Source organism: Psittacula echo (assembly GCF_963264785.1).
Source record: "Psittacula echo genome assembly, chromosome: 5".
Taxonomy (NCBI): Eukaryota; Metazoa; Chordata; class Aves; order Psittaciformes; family Psittacidae; genus Psittacula; species Psittacula echo.
The window spans coordinates 84638553-84660887 of NC_137739.1; the positions used below are offsets into that span (position 1 = coordinate 84638553).

A 22335-nucleotide genomic window follows, 5' to 3' on the forward strand; every position below is an offset into this window, starting at 1 on the left:
TCCCAGAAAGGTTCATAAGAAAACTCAAGATATCACTGTGGAGGTAAGCAAGCAAAAGGAAAGAACAGGAGCAGGAAAATGAGTGAAACCACAGAAAAATATGGTTAATTGTTATGTTCTGAACCGGATAGAGCTATAAATGCCATTCTTGGTATAAGTGAAGAGATATTATTCAACTGGCAGGGCTCATTTGCACAGGAAAAAATAGTGATGTATTTTAAAATGGACTTCATCATTCCACTCTGTTTCATAGTAATGTATCTCACCTGTTATCTTTGTAATTAGTTTGACAGCATTGAAGATGTTTCTAAGTAAATTAGGATGTAGTGACAGATGGATAAAGCCCTCTAACTTAGTGTGCTTTTCATTCAGGTACCACACATAAACTGTATCTGCATAACTGAACTCACGTGACATCTGTTTGTGAAGCAATCATTTATTATGCAAACACCACAACTTCATTATATCAAATTTTATTAAATATGTACATGTTATTACTATTTAAAAGAATGAGTATCATTCCAAGATCTGCAAACTTCTCTCTAGCTGTGAGAGCTGCGGCAGAGCCTGTATTAATGCTAGTTTGAAAGCTGTAAGCTAGTGCAGTGTCACTGTGAATGACACAGCACCACCTTTGAAGGCAAAACTTCATCAGCTGTATTCTTTAGATACAATACAATCAAACAAAAAAAAAATATTCCTGACAATAATATATTTGTACATGGTTTAAATTTCCCAACTCTGTCCAACTTGTAGGATGGAAGCAAAGAATTCTGTCATGTTTAGGATTCTCAGATGCCGAAGAAGGAAATTCGTACCAGAAACATCTGACGGTAAAGGCCATTTAAAGGCAGAGAAGGGGGCACAGGAAGCAAAGAGAAAGATGCGTCCATCTCCTCTGCTGGTATCCAGCCAGGAGGTCTTAATATGTTTTTTGCTTAGGGTCCCGTGGCCTCAGTGAGGATAATGCTTCCTATCAGTGACCCCCCTTCCCATCACCTCTCCACTAAACTGGTAGGTCAGCTTCTTCTTGACCTTCTTCACCTCCCCTGTCTTGCCGTAGTTTCTCAAAGCCCGTGCCATCTTCTGGTAGGTCATTTTCTTGCGGTTGCCTTTCTGGATGCCCCAGCGATGTGCCAATGCTTCTTTGTGTTTGGAGGAGAACTGGAAAGTACCTTTTTCCTTGTCCACCCACCAGATGCTGTCCTTCATGTCTCCACTGCGAAGAAGGTCCAGAAGGAATTGATACAGACGTATCTTCTTCTTGCTGCCTGTGTAAGAGTCAAAGAAGAAAGGCAGTGGAGCATCAGGATTAGCATGTAGTTCCTGCTGAAACAGCAGAAAGTATGTAATTCATATAACTGTTTTAGCTAGCTAGCTTTAACTTTTAGCTAGGTAGTCACGTAACTGCTTCAGCTTGCAACATTTATAACAATAGGCAGTGTTATAGTTGTGAGAGCATAATATAGCCTGATGTACTGGGCAAAAGAAAGAAGAATAAGGAATTCAAAAGGCCAAGCCTTTGTTCTGAAATTCATTTGCTAATTTGAAGCCAACTGAAAAGCATTCCTAATTTGAAACCATCTGAAGCTAATTTGGGCAGGTTATACAGAACCTGACTTTCAGGAACTGAGCAAACAGAGCTAAATGTTTTTAAAGATCAGTCCCTTGACTTTCTTGCCTTGGATTTCCCATCTGTTAATGGAAATTGTAGTATAAATGGCAAAAGCCATTATCCATTCCGGAAGCCTGAATAGTCAAGGCAGAAGAAGGAAGTGAGAGTATGTGAATAAGTCGGATTTGAGATACAGACACAGTTATGGTCATAAAAGATTTTCAGGACTGGAGATTGCAAGGAATCAGGGGATAAAATAATTGGCAGTGGGGTAAAATAATATTACAGCAGTTCTACAGCTTTATTCGCTATCAGTCCCTCTGTCTTCACTGACCTGTTTCTCCATGCATAATTCCAGGCCCAGGGTCCACACCATCAGTCTCCCCATCTGATACTTCCAGTGGGGGGCTCTGCCTCTCTATGTCCTCCTCATCAGAACTGGGCTGAAGTGGAGAGGAGTACTGTAGGCACATCCGAGGCAAATAGGACATCTTTGGGAGAAAAGAGTAGTAGAGGCAGGAGGTAGTGACAGAGTGGGGCATGGGAAAAGTTACAGAGAAAAGGGAGGAGAAAGTAAGAGATACATGAGATTGTTTAGGGTAATACCGAGTGAGGTAGTTGTTGACATTTATAATAAATACTATGCAATAAGAAACTCTTCCACCTAACAATCAACACTCATGTACAAAGACGCATCTTTACATGAGGGAAGAAGGAATAAAGTTTTGAAAGTCAGAACTTTCCCCTATGTTATATCCTATGTAAGTGATATTGCCCCTCTTCCTCCAAACCTCCCCAAAGCTGGCATTCTTCCTAATGAGTTTCTGATCCCTGTTGCCTATCCTCAGTGTAAAACCGCATTTGAGAACAACTTTTTTCCTTGCACAGACCTTCTGGAACTGCTCTTTTAAATTTGAAAGAGCTGAACGGTTCTGCCCAAGCATGGCTGCTTTGAATGGTTTTGGCTCTGTCCTCTCCATTTCTCAGGCACAGTACCTTCCAACAGCACTGAATCCCCACAGGACTGCATCCAGGTCTGGAGATGGGGTTACATGGGTCTGTCAGCTTCCTGTCCTGAATTTCCCCTGTGAGGAAGCTAATAGCCTTAGCACTAGGGTAAAGGATACATCACATTGGCTCACATTCTGTTTTCCGAAATGGCTATCTGAAAATACCCTGTTAATGGGGATTTCTCATCTGCAAAGCTAGAAAACAAGTTTTTGTGCTAAATTGTTTTGCCCTTTTATAGAGATCTTGTCAGAACAGTGTGGAATATACCTCTGCTCTGTAAGTTCTCAGTTATAGTCTGGTTTGCTAGAGATTGTGAGCAGTTTGAATCATAGAATCATACAATCAGCCAGGTTGGAAAAGACCTTAAAGGTCATCAAGTCCAACCATTCCCCAGCACAGCCATGGCCACCACTAACCCATGTCGCTGAGGGCCTCATCAACACTCCAGGGATGACGATTCCACCACTACCTTGAGCAGCTTGTTCCAATGCCTGAGCACCTTTCGGGGAAGACTTGTTCCTAATATCTGGTCTAAACCTCCTCTGGTGCAGCTTGAGGCCATTTCCTCTTGTCCTGGGAGAAGAGACTGACCCCACCTCACTACAACCTCCTGTCAGGCAGTTGTAGAAAACAGTAAGGTCCCCTCTGAGCCTTCTCTTCTCCAGACCAAACAACCCCAGTTTCCTCAGCCATTCCTCATAAAACTTGTTCTCCAGACCCTTTACCATCTCCATTGCCATGAATTATTGCAGCTTCTTATTTAAGAATGAGAAGTAGATCAGTCTGAGGGACAGAGAGTAAGAACCCAATTCCTACATTAAGAGAAAACCAACCAACACCCCTGAAACCCAGCAGCATATAGAAAGTGGGTTTCATTACATGGGCCAGATCGATAGCTCTGGAAGGTGAGCTCCTTTTGAACCACTCTTCCTTCCCTCAACCAAGAAAGGATACCTTGAACCCGACTCCCTTCCCAGGAGACCTTATGCACTGAAGCGGGGAGCAGGTGTTCATGAGTCACATCACCCACCCCACGTCTGGCCTTGCAGAATGGTGCTCTTCAGATGAGTTTTGCACCAGGTTGAAGTGTCCCAATAAGGAGTGTGGGCCATGGGCTGGTTTTGGGGTGCAGCGGCTGGCGGTTAATGAGTTGGCACATTGGCTGGAGGCGATCTGGCAGGAAGGCCAGGATTGGGTAAGAGTGTGTGTAAGCTTCCTGTCAGATCCCCAAGAGTGAAACTTCAGCCCTCACCGCAGAGTCACCTTTAGCTTTTTACAGTTAAGAAAGCTGCAGCCCCAGGGGTAGGAAGGAAGGGAGAGACAGTGCCATGGGGGTAGGGGAATGAGAAGGTAGGACAATGTCTTACAATGAGTTTGGTGCCCCAGCAGAGAAAATGGTTGTGGACACCTAGAGCGCATCATGGGTTGGTGTTGGGAGTAAGGAAACCACTTGTCTGGGGCTGGAAGGGGACAGTGACAGTGCTGCAGAGAAGGGAGGGGGAATGGTGTCTCACCAGCAAAGGGAGTTGCAGAGGCCAAGCTGGAGAGTTGTGTAAGCTTCCCCCACACTGTGCCCACTTTCTCTGCCTGTATTTTTGCTTACAATTGCTTTGTGCCTAAAACTCAGCACAGATCAATACATACAGTGTCACCCAGCTATGCTACAGAGGACCTGATAGTGACTTTGAAAGAGCCAGGTTACTAATGCAGATCTGGAGAGAGAAAGCTTAAAGAAGCTGCTGGCTATTTTCTGTATCCTGGTGCTGTCTCAGGGTCTGTGGCATCCATTTGTGATTTTCCTCTTTCTAAAGCTCTTTACAGTTTTCCACCTTTTCTTTCATTCTTCCTTCAGACTGATTATTCCTTTCTCAATTTATTATGTGTGAGATCACCTGCTGACAGGCTAACACAACTTTTTAAAGAAATCTTGTCCAAGAACAGCTTGAGCCTCAAATTTGATTTCATAAAATAATGTGTTATCAACGGATAACTAGAGAATATCTTTTCAAGTTCTTCCTTTGTTCACTGTAACTCTGATATTGCATGACAAGATGGGTGCAGTTAGTAACTGGCAAATTCAGTGGAGGATTAAAGCTTGCTTCCTGCTTCTGTTTCTTTGAAAATGCCTTGACTAATGGTATCTGTTGCCTAGGACTATGGCTGAGACTAAGCCTGAACCTCAGAGCATGCCAAGTACCACTTGCGTGAGCCACTGTAAGTTAAAGTAAAAAGCCAACTGATAAAGAGAAGGAGGGTAGTGGTTAATTTTACCTACTATTATCTTCTGCAGTTTGGTACTGGTTGGGGCAGAGAAAGCATAATGCTCTTTATTGAAAGTGGCAACAATATAAATTATCTGCCTTTTGTCCTGAAATGAAGGCTGATAACTGAGTAGATTGAAGTGGGATAAGCAGAAGCATGCTCTAGCTTTCTGGTGGTGCTTCCAAAGGTATCCATAAAGGGCTTGTTTTTATTCTTCGCCTTTGGATAGAGAATGGTCGGTCACTATGTGTTAGCAGTTGCAGTGAGCAACTGAAACAACTTGAAGCTTCCCACAGACTGCCGTTCCATGAAGCATTTTTTATATTAGTAACTTTCTGTTCCTAATTCTGTTCGTATCTACATCTTCTGTTCTATTCCTGAGTTTTTTCTGAGTAATAGGTGGCAAGTCTGATGGCTTGCAGTCAGTCAGTTTCCTGTTGCCAATGTTAACTTATTCACTCAATTTTTTTCTCTGTTTTTGATTAGTAATTTGTATCCAATTTCAGTTTGCTTTGAACATAAAAAGCTCAAAATGACAAGTCCATGCATGCAGTTTGCCTCACAAAACTTCACCAATGGCACCATTATATGCAGCACTGTAACCAGCAAACACTTTTATCTCTGGCTGCAGTCCTGCTCTGTCTTGTGTTCACCACACTGTATATAGCTGCCTACCTCAGGGTACTCCTTAGCACAAGATCACCCAGCTTCCTTATTGCTCCTGGTAATGACTTCGGATATATTCTTGCAGGATCAAGTTAAAAAGTGATCTCCACACCACTTTGCTTAGTATCTTTGCAGTATGATGGAAACCCTCATAACTTCAGCTTTATATGAGGGTTCATTGGCACTCTGGTGACTATCTTTACTGCACAATGGAGTACCTTTTTTTTACAGGGAGATGACTGGCTTCATGTAAAATCTCAGCAAGACAGTGTGGTTTGGCTTCTGACTTACTCATTTTCAGGCAAAACAGAAGCAGATTGTCCTTAGCCCTTTTCACTGTGGTAAAATTACCAGTGACCTGTCTGTGTTAGCATTTCTTGTACAGGTCATGTAAAAATGTCGGTGTTGCTTGGAAATATTTAAAACTTCCCTACTACTTTGAGACTCAGAATCCTTCCTAATAGCCATGGATACCCTTGCTATGATAATGCACAGCTTCTCAGGTCCAGGTCCTCTTTAGAATTTCAGATCAGTTGATTTTAATTCTAAATGAAATAAAATTTTGAGATTACAAAAACCTCCAGAGAACACAGTGATCTTTTTAGGCACAGTTTGAGGAGCTTGACTCCTTGTTATCCAGATAAAAGGAATGCTTAAACCACATTTGTCCTGAGAATGAAGAGTTTTATATAAAGTGCTTGTGCTGTAAGAACTTATGTAATTGATTTCAGCAATCATAGAATCACAGAATGGTTTGGGTTGGAAAGGACCTTAAGATCATCCAGTTCCAACCCCCCTGCCATGGGCAGGGACACCTCACACTAAACCATGACACCCAAGGCCTCATCCAACCTGGCCTTGAGCACTGCCAGTGATGAAGCATTCACAGCTTCCTAGGGCAACCCATTCCAGTGCCTCAGCACCCTTACAGTAAAGAACTTCTTCCTTATATCCAATCTAAACTTCCTCTGTTTAAGTTTTAACCCACCACCCCTTGCACCATCACTACAGTCCCTAGTGAAGAGTCCCTCTCCAGCATCCTTGTAGGCCCCCTTCACATACTGGAAGGCTGCTTTGAGGTCTCCACGCAGCCTTCTCTTCTCCAGGCTGAACAGCCCCAACTTTCTCAGCCTATCTTCATACAGGAGCTGCTCCAGTCCCTGATCATCCTCATGGCCTCCTCTGGGCTTGTTCCAACAGTCCTGTGTCCTTTTTATGTTGAGGACAAAATCTATTTCACATAAGAGTATGCATTCCCTGATGGGTTATTTTCTTTGCCCTTAACAATCATCCTAAATTCTGAGGAAGGGCTGATAACCATACCTGGTGGTTGAGTCCAATGTGTGTGGGTGGGATTGTAGAATCCAAGACATGCATTTGTTCGATCTCCATGTGCCTGTACAGCTGCTGCAGCTGGGGAGGCTGTACACTCTGCAGTTCTGTGAAGTGATTGTCTCCAAAGGTCTCAAACTCACTGTGCATGTGGTGTGGATGGTATTCCCAGTAATGATCTAAAGAAATAACAATAGATGGTCTACATGACAAGATTAAGAAACATGGTGTTTACCTGTCTGGTATCTGTTCTCCTGTTGCTGCCTTTTGCACCCTCTCCACACCACCCTTGTTGCCCTGTCTGTCTCTAGTGACAATCTATATAGATTCCTTCTTTTCCTAATCTCATAAATGCTTGTGGCTGGCCATTTTAACAGCGAGAATACTTTTAGATGGAGAGGTGGATTTCAATGATAATTTAGGATAAAATGTGAAAGATATTAATGCTGGCACCTTTCCCAAGAAGAGACCATAGCAGACTTACATTTTCCTTCTTGAGGCCACAAATTCTACTGGTTTACATACTACCATAGTCTCATTACACTCTTTCTCATGGCATGGAAATGAGGAGATGCAACAAATGTACAGATTTTTCTGCAGTTATCTTCAATCCTTATTTTACTCAGCTGGAAAAAATGTGGGAATGCTGCCGTAGAGACACAGCACTTTGTAAGATAGTTCCTGTAAGCATGTGTTGCAATGTCACACATTTTTCAGTACCAATACAAGAGAATAAAAGGCTAAACTATTGCAGCAGTCTGGTGTACACTGCTTACAGTGAGCCTAAATTCTGACACAGACTCTTTCTCTACCTTTTTTATCTCTTCAGTATGTAGGAAATGTCTGTGATGATTTTTTTCAGAAACATAAAATAATACTCAGATAATGACTTCCCTGTTTCCTGATTTATTTACTTTTGAAATTAAATTCCCTATCATCTTCAGGTTTAGATTTCTGGTTTTTTTAAGCTCAATAATAAACCTCCAACAGTTTATGAATTTCATATTTGCTGCTCCAAATTTAAAATCTGCTGGAGGAATTGTGAAGCATTGCAAATTCTGTTTCTCTCTTACAGCAGCTGCATGCACCATTACGTACATATTTGTGTGCACTCTGTTTTGTAAAATCAAAGTCGACCTCATGTCTTCTGCTCTGACCGAGCTAGAAATTAACTTTCACAGTTTAATTTTTAATGAATCAAGTTATGCATGGCCAAAATTTCTTTATGATATTCAGTGTAACAGTTCTAATTTACATCTTACTATTCCAAATTGTCTTTCCTTGTATTACTAGAAATCATTTCTGTCATACCCTTCACATATTTTCAGCTTGTTATCATTTCCTCTTACAATCTACTCCTAATTATCACTTCACCCTGCTGCATGTACTTAGCTCTCAGTCTTTCAATATAAATCAGTATATTCACCCCCCCCAAATCCTATTTGTTCTCTTCTTCAAGCTTCCAGCTGTTTCCATCCTTCCGATAATGTGATGGACAGAACTGAACACCTTGTACCAAGTCTAGTTGTACTGAATTTGTAGAGGAACCAATTGTCCAATTCTGCAGTATGATGTTATTGTGTATTTCATTATCTGGATACTAATGTGCTGTGAACATTTTTTCTTAAATACCAGCTTTATTCTTTCTCTCAGATTCGGTCTCCTCGTCCTTCCCAACTTATGTTTCAAACAATTAGGTCTAATCCCCTCGAGGATTTGAAATCTGGGATAATGCCTTTGAATGTGGCTTCCTTTAGAGAGAACTCAGTGATATGCATATACCAAACATAGTTGGTACGTGATTGGTACCTGAGAAGTTGTAAGCTGTTTTAGGTGCCTTTGTGGCTCAGGCCTGTAGAAGCTTATTTGGAGGCTCTATCAGACCACTTGCCACAGTGCTTACTTTTTTGTCCTTCCTGCTCTTCTGATTCATGGATAAGTCATGTCACGTGAAAGGGATGGAAAGGTACTTATAAAAGCACATAGGGAGCTGCTCCATTACTTTGTCATTTCTTTGCTTTGTTCTATAGTGCTTTTTGTGGCTATGTATGGATTTTGTAGCCCAAAGTTATAATTACAATGCACTTCTTCATGTTGTAGTGCTAGAGAAAAATTTTGTTTTCTCTGGTGAAACAGTAGGGTTTATGGGTGCAAAGTACCCATGTACTTTTGCATTCACATCTGCTCCAACCCAGGAAATGGCAGCGTGTATGTTTGAATCCAAGGTCATCTAAAGCTGTGTCCTGTAGGAGGCCTTGAGCACTTTCAGTCTGAAACTGTTTTGTTTAACTGGAAGACTGAGCCACACTAACTTGTTTTTTTCTGAGCTAAGTTACTGCAGATTTTTTCAAGCAGAGCCAGACACTGAGGCCCCATATAGTATGGGCAGCCCTGTATAACAAATTGTTGAGAATACATTGCAGGAGTGTATATATATACTCCCATTCTGGCTCTGCTCCTTCTGCAGAAAGTCCTCTGTCAGATGGCAATGGATATTTCAAAAGACCCCTTGTCTTTCATAATCTACTACAGCCAAAGAGATCAATGCACAAGGTAAGGACGACAAAGCCCAGGCAAAAGTCTCTGAGGCTGTCAATGGCAGGTCTTCAGCTGTGAAATGTCTTAATAGCAGTAACTATGTGGTCAAGAAAGAATCCACTACCTTTCCCACGTGCATGGCATGCTCTGAGTATCTACTTCTGATTCTTCTGAAGTATCTTTTTATTAGTACTCATGTTTTTATACTTCAATTTTTGAAGCCTATGGCAAGGTTTCTGCTGCCTGCAGAACTGTTCTTTTAAACTCTTTCTTGGCAAATAAAACTTACGAAACGCTATTTATGCATATTCATGTTAATCACTATGTGCTATTTAGCCTAGTCATTACCAAATTCCATTTTAATGGAATTAGGTGCAGCTGTTAAAATACTACAATAGCATAGTACTAATAGCACAGCATTTAGGGACTTAACAGCAATCACGTAATACTAGTGCATTACAAAATAAATCTATATCGGCAATTACTTCAACACAAACTTATGCCCAAATATTCAAGCTGTGACAGGAGTTAAAGCCCTTATTTCTTTCTAAATTGCCTGTAATTTTACAGTAATGCTTAAGAAAAGCAATATTGGTTTAGTTACATTAAAAGAGAAAATTCTGTCTCCACAAGCCCCTCTGTAGTTAACCAGCCTGGCTAAATTATTGCTCATGAAAACATAAAACCCCTCTAAATATCTGTGACTGCAGTTATTAGAGTTAGCAGCAGCTACTTACTCTATGTTCTTTGCTTTGTCAATAGCACAATAGTCATTCTGTTCTCTCAAAATTGTTAAGGTGAAAGGAAGAAAAAAGAAAAGAGAGAAAAATTCTAGAAATGGAAAGTGTCTATTCTTTGGGTAAAGGCAAATGTCACTAAAAGCCAAGCTATAGCTACACAATGGAGTCATTATGAGAAATTTCATGTGAAGTGAAAGAGGATGTGAAATAAATTCTCTCTTATAGAGACATGGAGATTGTGTTTGTTTTGGTCTTGAATGTAGTGAAAGGTTAGAGGAAGGACAATCATGAACTCTGAATTCCCTCCCATAGCAGGGAGGATGTTAGCCTGTTGGGAAGCAACAGTGGACCTAAAGGCATTGTGTTAATATTTACCACAGAGGTAGATTTTCACACTACAAGTGAGAAAACATGATTGAACTTTCTCAGTCATCTTTTGACCGATGTGAATTGCTTTGCTCCTGTTCTAATAGATCAATAATGTTAGAACCAGCAATTAGAATGTGAAACAGGCTTAAGGAAGGTATTTATAATGAAAGTGGAGTAATAGGCTAGATCTGCACCACACAGCACAAAACTATGCAGAAATTCATGAGCCAGCTCTTGAACCGGAAATGTGACAGCTCTGTCAGCACAGCACTCTGCTTGGACCAAGGAGACAACTTGTTGACATGGCTGTACTTGTGAGGTCTGAGCTAATATCTCCGAGTGGTTCTGCTCTTGTACAGGTTTTCCAACACATTAGAACTAAGAGAGGGTTTCTTACACAGTGCCCCATTGCACAGCTTAGATGTTCTCACTGTGTTTCGCTCCTCTGAGAAAAGCTGGGAAAATTGAAGGACGCTGGAAAATTAATGTCTAGATTCTCTACAGATTGTTTTCTGTTAAGTGAAATGCTGTGCTCCTAGGCAATGCAGCAGTCTTTTCTGTAACGACAGTAGAATTTCATTACTTCTCATTTCACTAACGTCATGATTTTAATAATGCCAAAATATTCAAAATCTATGAGTCAGCAAAGCATGAGAATGGCTTTGAAGTGAGGGGATTTTTTAATGAAGTTTGGAGTTCTTTCTATTTTCCATAACTAAGGTTCACATGTTTGGACTTTCCTCCATTTCTATGTGGGCCAAAATCCTAAAAAAGTCAAAGCTGGGATTCTTAAATGATCATATTGCTGTGGTGGGATGAAAATAAAATCCCAGATCATGAAATCTAGTAAGTTCCATGAGGCCAGCAACAAAGTGAACAAGCATCAGCATTCAGCTTCATACAAAAAGTGATTTTTACTAAACCCATCAAGTTTAGTAATAACTTAGAGACAAAGCTGCTGTGGAATTTTGTAAGTACTAAGATTGCGTTAGTGTTACAAAACAGGCTGTATTACATTTACAGACTTACTAGCATACAGGCTTAGGGTGGGGTGATGGACTAATACCCTATCACTTGTAGCTTCTGTCCTGCTTGGCTGTGTTTCTGTGTTTATTACAGTATTTACAAAATGGTTAAACTACAGCATACAAAATAAATGCAAATAATGCATGTTGTGGTGAACATGTGGATATGTTTATGGTGTGGTTTTGCTTGTTAAATTCACTGTTCACTTATTTGCAATGATCTACACGTTAAATTAGTGACATGCTATTGCGTGTGCTTCACTGCCTACTCAGGTAAACATGGAGTTAGGGTTGCCTTCAGCATTGTGTTCTAGAAAAGTGGCAGTAATGCATGTAGCACACATCTTAAGATATTGCCATCTTCCTGTCACTTAATTAACTTGCTAGCAGTGAGAGAGAGGTGGTCTGACACTTGAGCAAGACCTTCTATTGTGTTAGCAGTCCCTTGTCAGCAAAGTCAGAAGTATTATTCCATTTGTAGCATGTATTTACTTTACCTGGTAGCTTTTCTTTGAAGTCCATAGTGGTATTGAGTAGACCTGCAAAATTATGTTTGATTTATTGCCAGTGATCACACTGTACCCCAAACTGAACTTCTCTCTCACAATTCTGTCCTACTTATTTATTCTTTTATCCTATCTGATCATATTCTCAGCTCTTTCACTTCACTGGTCCCACTGCTGCACCTTATTTATTCTTTTTCCCCACCGTTTTTCAGTCATTGTGCTTTTACCCACATTGTTCTGAACATTTAGTACATACTTCTAAAAGTAGTTTATGATGTCCCTTTCCTGCTCTTCTCCATGGCTTTTCTCAAGACCCACTACTTCTGTCACATTAACGAAATGAAAGCCAAAGTTGGGTTTGTCAGTGTTAATAGGAAAGAAGCAAAACATGCTAATTTGTGTTTTTCACTCTCATTTGTATTCTTTGGTTGTTCATTGGTCTTTTGGACTGTGAGCAATTCAGGAATGCAGAGGGTGTATTAGACATTTAGACACAACCAACTACATTACGTGTGCTTTCATAAATAAAGATTTGATTGAAATGTGCAGGCTGGGATTAAGTTGCCTCTTTCATAACTGCTTACTGTAGGAGCTAAACCATTAAACAACAAGGTTTTGGGTCTTTAGGACAAGCGCAACACAAGTTTAGGCAGAGTCAAATTTCTGTTCAAAGTGGGTGTTTAAGTACTACTTAGGGCATAACCCAAAGAGGCAATTGCAAGTTTTTGTTGTGTTCATTATGATGAATAAAAATGATCAGATCATTAACATAATGATTTTAACATTAACATAATGATCATTAACATAATGATTAACATAATGAGCTGAGCAGTTTAGCTTAGGAACAGCCTTCCAACAGAAGAAATGGGTACTAAACCAGGTGCGATAATAAGATTATGAAAGATAAAGGGATGTTGTTGCTTGATGTAACCTAGGTTTAATGACAGAAAAGTTATTTTCCAGTGCTTTTTCCTACATCTTTTACAGTCATTGTTTAATTGTCACAATTGCCTTTTGAGATAATAAACATTATCCTCATTTTATGGGTGTGTAAACAGGTACACGCTATCATGTAAAAACCCTGAATTTCCATGTGGAATTTGCTGGGTTTGATTAATGTGACTTGACAGATGCCGTGAGATAACTTATAACAACTGAATTAATTCTTTGTCTCCAGGCATAAAGAATATTACAGGTTTTTCTTAAATGCAATGTAGAGAGCAAATTCAGTTAGGAATCTTTTTCAGTTAAATGCTCAGAACAATCCTATTCTGTAACTTGCTCTCCCTCAAGGTAACTTTTGTTTCCAAAGATAAAGCAGTGCTATGCTGTGAAGTTGTTAAATGTCTTAAATTAAGCAGTGATGGGTCTAGTTGCTCTGCCAGTGGGAGTCTTTTAGGGAAACTCCAGGATCTGAAGGGACTGCCACAAATGATACAGTAGAACGGTGCTTTTCCTTCCTGAGTCAATATTGACTCTGATATTTCTAGGGCGGTGTTGTTGGACCATTGTATTGCACAGGAGACAAAATTCACCAAGAAAGATTCTCCTGTATGCAATGATTTAGAGTCCAGTGCACAGACAACATGCATATATAAAGACACAAAGGCTTTGAAATCGCATACATAAATTGAAGCAATAAATAATCATACAGTATTTTTATATTAAGCTAGGTTTACTTCTACAAGGAAGTTTTACATAGATTTAGAGAGAGGAAGTACTTGGGTGCACTGGAGGAAGAGTAAAAGTTAAAGCCAGGTGTGGCAGCATGCAAAAGAGATCAAAAGAAAGACAGAAATACATGGAGTTGAAAAAGGCCAAATACCAAAGAAACATAATTAAAATGAAGGCACAAATAGAGTGTTCTAGGGCCTATGTCAAACAGCATTTGGAGATGGGAACACAAGAAAAAAATACAGTATTACAAACCCAGGTAATGAAAGAGCTCTGAAACGAGCAGAGTGCTTCTGATCCGCAGGGGTAAGCAAAACCACAGTGAAGATAATGCAGGATAGAGATAATGAGATCCCACCTTCCTGGCAAGGTCCTAGAAGCAACTTGCATTATTCAGTGCTTTCTAAAATTCTCTTTCAGAGAAACCATGTTGCAGTTCTGGATTGGAACAGTGCCATTAAGCAGAATAAAATACTGTTGGGTTCTGAATTGAAATTATGAGCCTATACATTATAGATCAAAGCAACATGTTTGCTCTTTTCCTGAATGTCCTAAAGTGTCTTTCCTGTGGTATCCCATGAGACTTTATGCTCCAAGGAGATATTTTTTAACTTACCACCGTGACTGTCTCCATCACTGTTGAGATATTGGTAATAGTCATGGGGCTGTCTGTAGAGGTCTGACTCATAGGGTACCATATCTTCAGAGGGCTGCAAAGAGAAGAGGAATTTTTAGAGTTGTAAGATGATACAAATCCCCTCAAAATTATTCATAGTTAGTGAAGGGGAGATGCCAACACATTTAATATTACCTAGGGAAAGAAGGGGGAGGCTTCAAGTTCTTTTTGAATCAGCAGGAATAAAATGCTTGACACCAAACAGTAGTTTGCAAAAAATAAATGAATAATCCATCTCCTTAGACCCAATCTGTGTGGGACAATTTGTCCTGTGATATTACAGAAGTTCTTGGTATCCCACCCTCCAACCTTCTCTCGGTACTGCTTAAAGAGCTGTCTTGGACATCAACCACAAGCCAGGATGCCATCACACCAGCACAGCAGGGAAACCTTCTCTTTGGTAGTGACAGATATTTGTTATTCCTTCTGTGCACAAAAGAGAAAGCAGAAACTTGTCTTGCCTAAGGATGATTTTCTGAGTGGTTTTAGGAGGTCTCATTAAATGGTGGCAGTTTGTAGGAGGGTAATGATGTTGACAGGGGGCATAAAAACATTTTCTTTCTCATTTTTTTCCCAAGATGAACTGTAAATGTTTGCTGGTTCAAATCAGCTGCACAGAGCTGTTAGGTATGCACAGACAAGACTTAAAAAGTGGGGCAGATGTTGAGTCATGACCTATTGGATGCTTAGCTGTAGAATTAAAGTCCTTCCTATCTTCTTAAAATAGGTGACATAGGGTAACTTTCCCACTTGTCCTGCTTCCCACTCCTAGCACTCCAGTGTTAATACTCTTTAACATCTTATGTTGTTTCAGTAATGGTGGTCTGTTTGTTATTAGTTGTGCACAATTCTGCTGCTTCATTTGATGTTTGATTTTTCTTTTTTGAGAATGAAGACTTAGAGGAGGGAAATGTCCTTCACAGGACTTTGCAAAGCTTTTGTCCAGCTAAGTTCAATCTGAACAAATTCTTATGGTGTCAACAGTAATGTAGAACTCAAAAGCCTTCTGCTTTGTGTTCTGAAAGGAAATTATTTCTTGTAGGTACTAATAGAAACATTTTTATTCCATTACTGACTTCAGCATAACTGACTTCAAAAGAAAAGGACAAATATTTAAAACAATACAATAACTTAAATGATGGGCATTTTTTTATGTTCACCTGTTTATATGTTCATATGCCTATCTGTATGTCCTCTCCATAAATCTGTCTCATTATTGGTACACCAGCATTTTGCAAGCTTAGGCTATGGTGACAGCATGCCATAAATGCAAGTGAGCTTCTGTTTTTCTTCCTCCTCTAGACTACTGGAGAATGTGACACCTAAGGCAGCAGCTGCCATTAAAATGCAGATGGAGGTGGTAGATAAGCAGCTGGCAGGAGGAAAAGATTTTTCTTCTGGTGAATACTACAGCAGAGTTACCACTGCTCATTAACTCTGCTGTTAAATTCTAGTTAACTCCTTCAGTTCATCCTGGTGGAATTTAGGGATTTAAAGATTGTCCTTTTCTAGGGCTGTGATTTCTATGATGACATGGATGAAATTGCATCGAGAAAAAGAGAGACTTATTCTGAGGGGATTAAGGTTTTCTTGGGCATCAGATCCATGGAACATTCAAACCCTCAGGAGCAAATCCATTGCCTGGCTGTCCGTTTCCAATATAATTGGTGGTGGTGGTAATTGTTTTGGAAAATTCTTGAGAAGACAATAATCAACAATAAAGACAATATAAGGGAAAGACTAAATAAAAGGAGTAAATCATCATTTAATTGTAGGGATACCAGTGAAGGGACTCATTTCACTTCTGCTCTCCAGAGGACATAGGTGCAGTCTTCCTTTTCAAATCCATAAGATTCCAATCGACTTGCCCTTCATCTACACATTTAATGGGAAGTATAACTTATTCCCCAAAGGTCAAAGGAGACAATACAGCATAGATTCTCTCTGATGCTTCTGGTATTTCTCTACATATTTTCTTTGTGTTCTCTCTAACCATGACTGGTTATATGCATTCACTAATCCCCATTCCTTAGACCAGTGGTGTATTCTGATCTCTGACAAGAAAAAGTATTTCAACTGTGGTTTGCTTTCTTCAGGATAAAGTTCTGAAGGGAATTTCTACTCTTTATTATCTTTTCAAATTCATTCACCCCACTCTTCTATTTTCTTTCCATAAATATATGCTTTCTGATAAATCATGTCAACCTGAAGGATGTATGAAGTTTTTAACCCTCACATCAGAATTGTTAAGTTTTGATAACTCAAAGAAAACCATTCACATTCTGAGAAAGGAGAGACCTCAATGTCCAAATGGAAAATGCACATCATACTATTTGGGAGAAATGGAGGTTAAAAAAGTTATATATAAATCATTTCTTTTTAACTAAAACACTAGAATCTGAAATTATATAAATTTTATAACTAAATGCATCAAAACTTGTGTCTCTGATAAATATTCTGCCAAAATATACTCAAAGCATTTTTTATAGTATTTGGGGGTTTTATTTAACCTTAACAAACTCACAATCACATTCATCAGGAGTATGCATATGATATATATCCATTGCATATAAGGAAGAAAAGTAAGCAAATTTCCAAAGAAATTAGTGTCCTGTCAATCTAAGCTTAATTTGCTATGTATAAACCTTCCCCTGCTACAACAAAAACTCTGTACAGAAGTATAGCTTGGCAGAAAGGCCAAGCATCAGTCCGAAAGTAGATAAACAACACATATTTTAGGTATGGGAAAGAACATTTGACTTTTCCTAGTTGTGTTCTGCCTTTGTTGCCTCTTCTTCTCCAAGACACTCCAAACTCTCCCATTTCAGTTCAATATACTGTAACAGGCAATGCTTTCTCACAATTTGAGAGCAGAGAATGAAGTATTTCTGCCATTCAAAAGGTAGTTTTACAAGTTCAGAGGTGTATTCAATGAGCAGAGCTAGAGGAAGGTGTGTTAAATAAAAAAAGTGGTTCCCTTAATATTTACAGACCTGGCTGACTGTGGAGTGAGTTGCAGTCATTCAACATCTAAAAACCAGCCTGCTTTTACATAGATCACTGTGTTTTAAAAGTCTGGGACTTCAAATCTCATTGCTATACATTGTGGGAATTTTCTTCCTTGAATTTGTTTTCTGCTCAGTGACCCATGTGATAAAATATGTATGTGTATATCTTTGCTAACTCCTGCAATCTGGACTAATCCATCCCCACAAAGGACATGAATTGGCACCACTTACCATCTTGCTGTCTGAGCTTCAAGGGTACAGTAACAAATGTGGGAAGATGTATATTAAATATTTGAAAGTTTAAGTATCATAAACTTAATCAGATGGTGGCCAAAGGAGATGGTACAGAATGTACTGTCTCTGATTTTCTCTATCCTATGGGAAAATGGGATATTTTCCTCTGTTTGTTAGAGAAACTATTGCCAAGAACCTGTTTTTAATCTCTGTTTTTTTATTAAAAGCTTTTTCTCTAGTTTGAGACAATAGGTTTCACCATGTGCTGCTGTTGCCTCTTGTACCAATCTTTACCCACTTGCCCCATCCTCCCCTGGAACCTCCCCACCCACGCACCCATTTCATCATCTTACTAATAGCACTTCCATGACACTGAACTGTTTTGTTTCCCCTGACAAAAAGCAAAGAATGGCTTATGTTACAACTTAATATTTAACTGATGTCAATGGCCATTTGTTCTGTCAATTGTTTTCATGTAAGACAGTGACAGAAAGCTTTGTTATTCATAGCTGTGGTCTGAAGTTGATATCTCCTTTTGTACATGCCATGAGGTACAGCACATTATCTAAAACCATATTCCAACCTCAAGCAAGAGGTCAACAAACAATACTTTATCTGTCGCAGACTTTGATAAATGGAGATTTACCACCATCTTCCTTCTTTGCATTGAAAATCAAGGGAAAAGCCACAAAACCACTTGGAGAAGGTTTGGCTGACATTGGTTAAGAGAGATACAGGGGACTTAACTGAATAGCAATCTGAAAATTCTTGTTATTCACCGAGACTTTGTCAGGTAATTCCAGGTGATTGTAAATCCACTAAAAGCTGATCTTTTTTGTTATCCTAACGTAACTATTCACTGGCATGTGATTCAGAATTACTCCACACAGTTTCCAATGATGTGCTGCTGAGACAAGTTTGCAGGCCCAGATTAACCATATTTCCTTGGAAAAAAATTACAGTGTAACTATTTTAGAAAAGATGAGTAAAGGTATTAGCATAATCACCCACTGGAGGAGCCTCACTGGACCATGCTGGCAATGCAGTTATGTGGAACAGAGCTTTCCGTGAGGCATTTTACTTCTCATATGAATATACTTCTATTTGAAGCTATGATTTCTACAGGTGGCTACTTAGGGATTCACATATAACTGGGGCCCTCCTTAGGCAAAGTTGTTTGACTTAATGATTTTTGGCTCTGTAGCACAATTAGATTCTGTCATGCACTGAAAAACATGGGCCCAGTTTGCAGACCTTTTCATACAAAAGTCCTAATCTTCAGAGAAAGATGCAATACTCCTAAACCATTTAAACCAGCAGTGTTTTCCAAATGGAGGATAAGAGTTTCCTCACATAGTCAAGGGAAAGGCAGTTACTGAACCACCCTCAACTGAAAGAGGAGGGGCAGAGGAGGGAAGTATTGCTTCACAGAACCCCCTGTCTAGAAACGGGCTTATGGCTCCCCTCTGAAAAAGTCCCAAGAGGCACAGACATTTATAACGAAGTTGTGTGGGGCTCTAACTTGCAGGGCTCAAAGTGCACTTAAAATAGTTTTGAAAATACAAACCACAAGTGATTAATCATGGGACACTTTAATCACAAAAATGAAGAACAAATTGCCCTGTCAAGTGCTTCTGTAGGACACAATTGTATTTTCACTGCCTGTTGTATCATTCATCTGAACAGAATCCAGCCAGAATATTAACTGCAAGACAAACCATGGGCCAGGCTGTGTTAGATTTTCACTCTATTTATGCCGTGTGTGCACTGGAATTCAATACTGGAAAAAGAGAGTCCAGAAAACTTGGCTTTGAATGAATGAGTGGACAGAAAATTAACAATTATTTACTTTTATTTAAATGGAGATGCTGGTTTCTGGGGTCGTTGAGGGCAAGGTTTGCATTTCTTTTCAAATTTATTTTAAGTCCAACACGTAACATACTGAGAAATGGCTGTGTACTTTTTTCATTTTCTCAGTTTCTTTTCAGCTTTCTGTCCTGACGCGTTTACAGCAGAGTCATTGGGCAATTCGGTGAATTAAAGCAAAAAAAAGGGGGAAAAGATTTTTAGGGTCTTCCCACCCTTTGGATAGATGTGAGATTTCAGGGACACTGATGGTGAACTGCTAGAATAAAGGGTCTCCCGAAAAGAAGACATATTTTCAGTGAGCATGGATACCAAACATGAAAGGAACTCAGGGGGCTATCTCGCTGGGTGGAAGATAAGGAAACACGTCCTTAGCCTTAGCAAGGACACGTCTTTTTGTCCTTAGCAAGACAAAAAGAAGACTTGATACAAGTCTTGTTAAAAGGACTCTTGGATCTGCGTTGTCTCTTTCTGTTTTCTGAACACAGACAGCAATTACTGTAGGTCATCTACCACATAAAAAGCCAAGTAAAACACCTTATCTGACATCTCTTCAGCCTCTACAAACTTCATACAATCTAATTAGGGCCTCTTTTACCCAGTCTGTTTAGAGATTTCCCATTCAGGTTTGTCTCTGAAGAACAGGTTAGTGACATTATGTGCTTCATAAACTACTTCCAAACTCACCATACAATAAATTACAGCAGTGTAACCGTGTTTCAGAGTTAAAGAAAGGGTAGGAACAGCCTCATAAGCACACAGAAAAGTTTGTATCTTAGAGAGCACATTGAAAGACCCACTTAAGCCCTGTGGATTTTTAACTCTCATTCACCGATTGGTTTTTCGTTGCAAGTGATTTCAAGAGAATTCAGTTCAAGAGAAACTAAAGTTGCAGACTTAGATGCCATCACTGCAAAGAGCAGAGTCCTAAAATCTGCAATAGGTAAAATCAGCATTCAGCAACTCTTCTCTCACAGATTGGTAGATAGTCAAACACACAAGCTATGTCAGAGACTCCAGATTATTAAGAATTACATCCTGAAGAAAGACTCGGCCTTATATCACAAACCTGGCACTAAAGGAAAAGATGTACTGACTTGCTATGCGCATACTGTACAACAATACCGTACATTTAATCTGTGAAAACAAATGGAGATCAAAAATCAGATACAAGTTTTGGGAGGAAATGTTAATTTCCCATTCATTGCAGTGCTGTCACTGGCTTTATATATTGACCTAAGCCCAACTTCCTGGCATTACAAATACAGACCAAACCAGAGATATTCTCAAATAATAAACCTGGTTTACTTTGCCTTTCACTACTGATCCCAGTGATCAATATTAGGAATAAACCTCATATACTCACAGGGGGAATGAGGGGAAATCCTTCCATTTTGCAAGCTTGCAACATTCAGCCAACTTCGGAGTGAATTTTTCTTAATTCAGTTTTCAAACATCCAGAAAAACTGACTTGAAGAAATCACATGAAACAAGCAAAAAAGAAAAAGGAAAAAAAGAAAAAATAAAGTGAGATCCTTGGACTCCGTGAAGCCCTTTTGCTATGATGGACCTCGGGATAGGAGAAGGACCCTAACAAGTTCTTATTCTTTGCCCTAATAGTTTCTGAGGTGAACTTCCTGAGCTGTATGTGAAGTTCCTGATTTTATTAAATGTCTGTAGAAGGGAGATAGCCCGTGGGTCTATCAGGGGCTGTGACATCACAGCTTTTAGCCAGTTTGCATAAATCTCATTGCAGAGTTGCGGCGCTGTAACAGGAAGTCTGCCCTGAGCCATGGGCAGGTGCTTACTGTATAATCAGCAACCCAGAGCCTGGGCCTGATACCAATAAACAAGCACATGGGTGCAGCGCTCTGGGAAAGACTCTGTGCTTCCCACTGTAGATGAACCAGAACGATGGGGCTGCTCTCTGTTTTAATAGAGGTACCGTAAAGACACAGTCCTGACAGCTTCTGTGAGGACAGGGCAGTGACACAGACTTGCTTTGATAATAGTCCTGTGTTGGAATTGGGTGGCAATACTTAGCAGAAAGTTAACAAACAGTATATAGTTTCAAATATACAGTCCTAGGTTTCCAAAAAGCTCCTGAAATTAAGCCCGTGAGACTTTCTTCATAAGCTTTGCAATAGAGCAAAATTATTTAGTGAAAGAAACTTAGTCCTTTCATTTGTTTTTTGTGATTTCTTTTCTTTTCTAGCTCGTGCAAGGAGAAAATGAGTGGGGAAACAGAGAATGTATTACATGTCCCATGCAGTGACTTGACATCTCTCAGATCCTGACTGCCTTTAACAGCAGAGAACAAGATTTGTAGAGTTGTATCTAAACAGTCAGGTGCTGAAATTTCTCGTAGAGGTTTTGTGTTAGCTCTTCTCACATGGTGTTCTCCCCAGACTTTATCCCACTGTTTTCCTTGCATTTGGCTGCATTGAACAAACGCCTTTTATACTGAGGTTCTGGCAGGGGTAACTGGTCCGTAGGGCAGGATGTAGAGGATGGGGTATTGCTACAAAGGGAGAACATTCTCATTCTGCAAAGTGCCTTCTTGCTTCACAGTTAGTTAATAATGCCTTGGAAAAAGCGAAGTTGCTTTGTCTGGGTTGTTCCCCTTCAGTCTATGCCTATGTGCCACAGGTTCTGCTTTTGAAAGTAGCCTGTTCACCACTCACCTGGGTCTATGGGTGAGGGGGAATTTCAGCCACTACAGACTTCCTTGTACACTGGTAAAACCAGAGGCTGCTCACAAGTTCCTCTCATTCCTCACCCTAAAGGAACTCAGCAAGCAAACCATATTGGCA

At 39.8% G+C, this 22335-nt stretch overlaps 1 protein-coding gene across 2 annotated transcripts; it reads right to left on the reverse strand.

Annotated features, from left to right (window-relative positions):
- Window positions 1-583: 583 nt before the first annotated feature.
- SPI1 (Spi-1 proto-oncogene) lies at window positions 584-21143 on the reverse strand. 2 transcript variants are annotated; one of them, XM_080618793.1, is made up of 6 exons: window positions 20889-21143; window positions 14355-14448; window positions 12056-12097; window positions 6878-7065; window positions 1950-2106; window positions 584-1271 (listed from the first exon to the last, which is right to left on the reverse strand). In XM_080618793.1, exons 1-6 carry the CDS (start codon window positions 20931-20933, stop codon window positions 955-957), a joined length of 843 nt encoding a protein of 280 aa, XP_080474919.1. In that variant the 5' UTR covers window positions 20934-21143; the 3' UTR covers window positions 584-954. The 2 variants fall into 2 exon arrangements, with proteins under 2 accessions (XP_080474919.1, XP_080474920.1); XM_080618794.1 differs by lacking the exon at window positions 12056-12097.
- Window positions 21144-22335: the final 1192 nt, after the last annotated feature.

Bases quoted from the DNA above. Each gene is read 5' to 3' on its own strand.
- SPI1 (XM_080618793.1), bottom strand. From the start codon at position 20,933: ATGTTGCAAGCTTGCAAAATGGAAGGATTTCCCCTCATTCCCCCT. The intron at 2,107-6,877 runs GTATGGTTATCA...TTTCTCCCAAAG, and splicing joins ACATTGGACTCAACCACCAG to ATGTCCTATTTGCCTCGGAT. The intron at 1,272-1,949 runs GTCAGTGAAGAC...ACTCTTACACAG, and splicing joins AATTATGCATGGAGAAACAG to GCAGCAAGAAGAAGATACGT.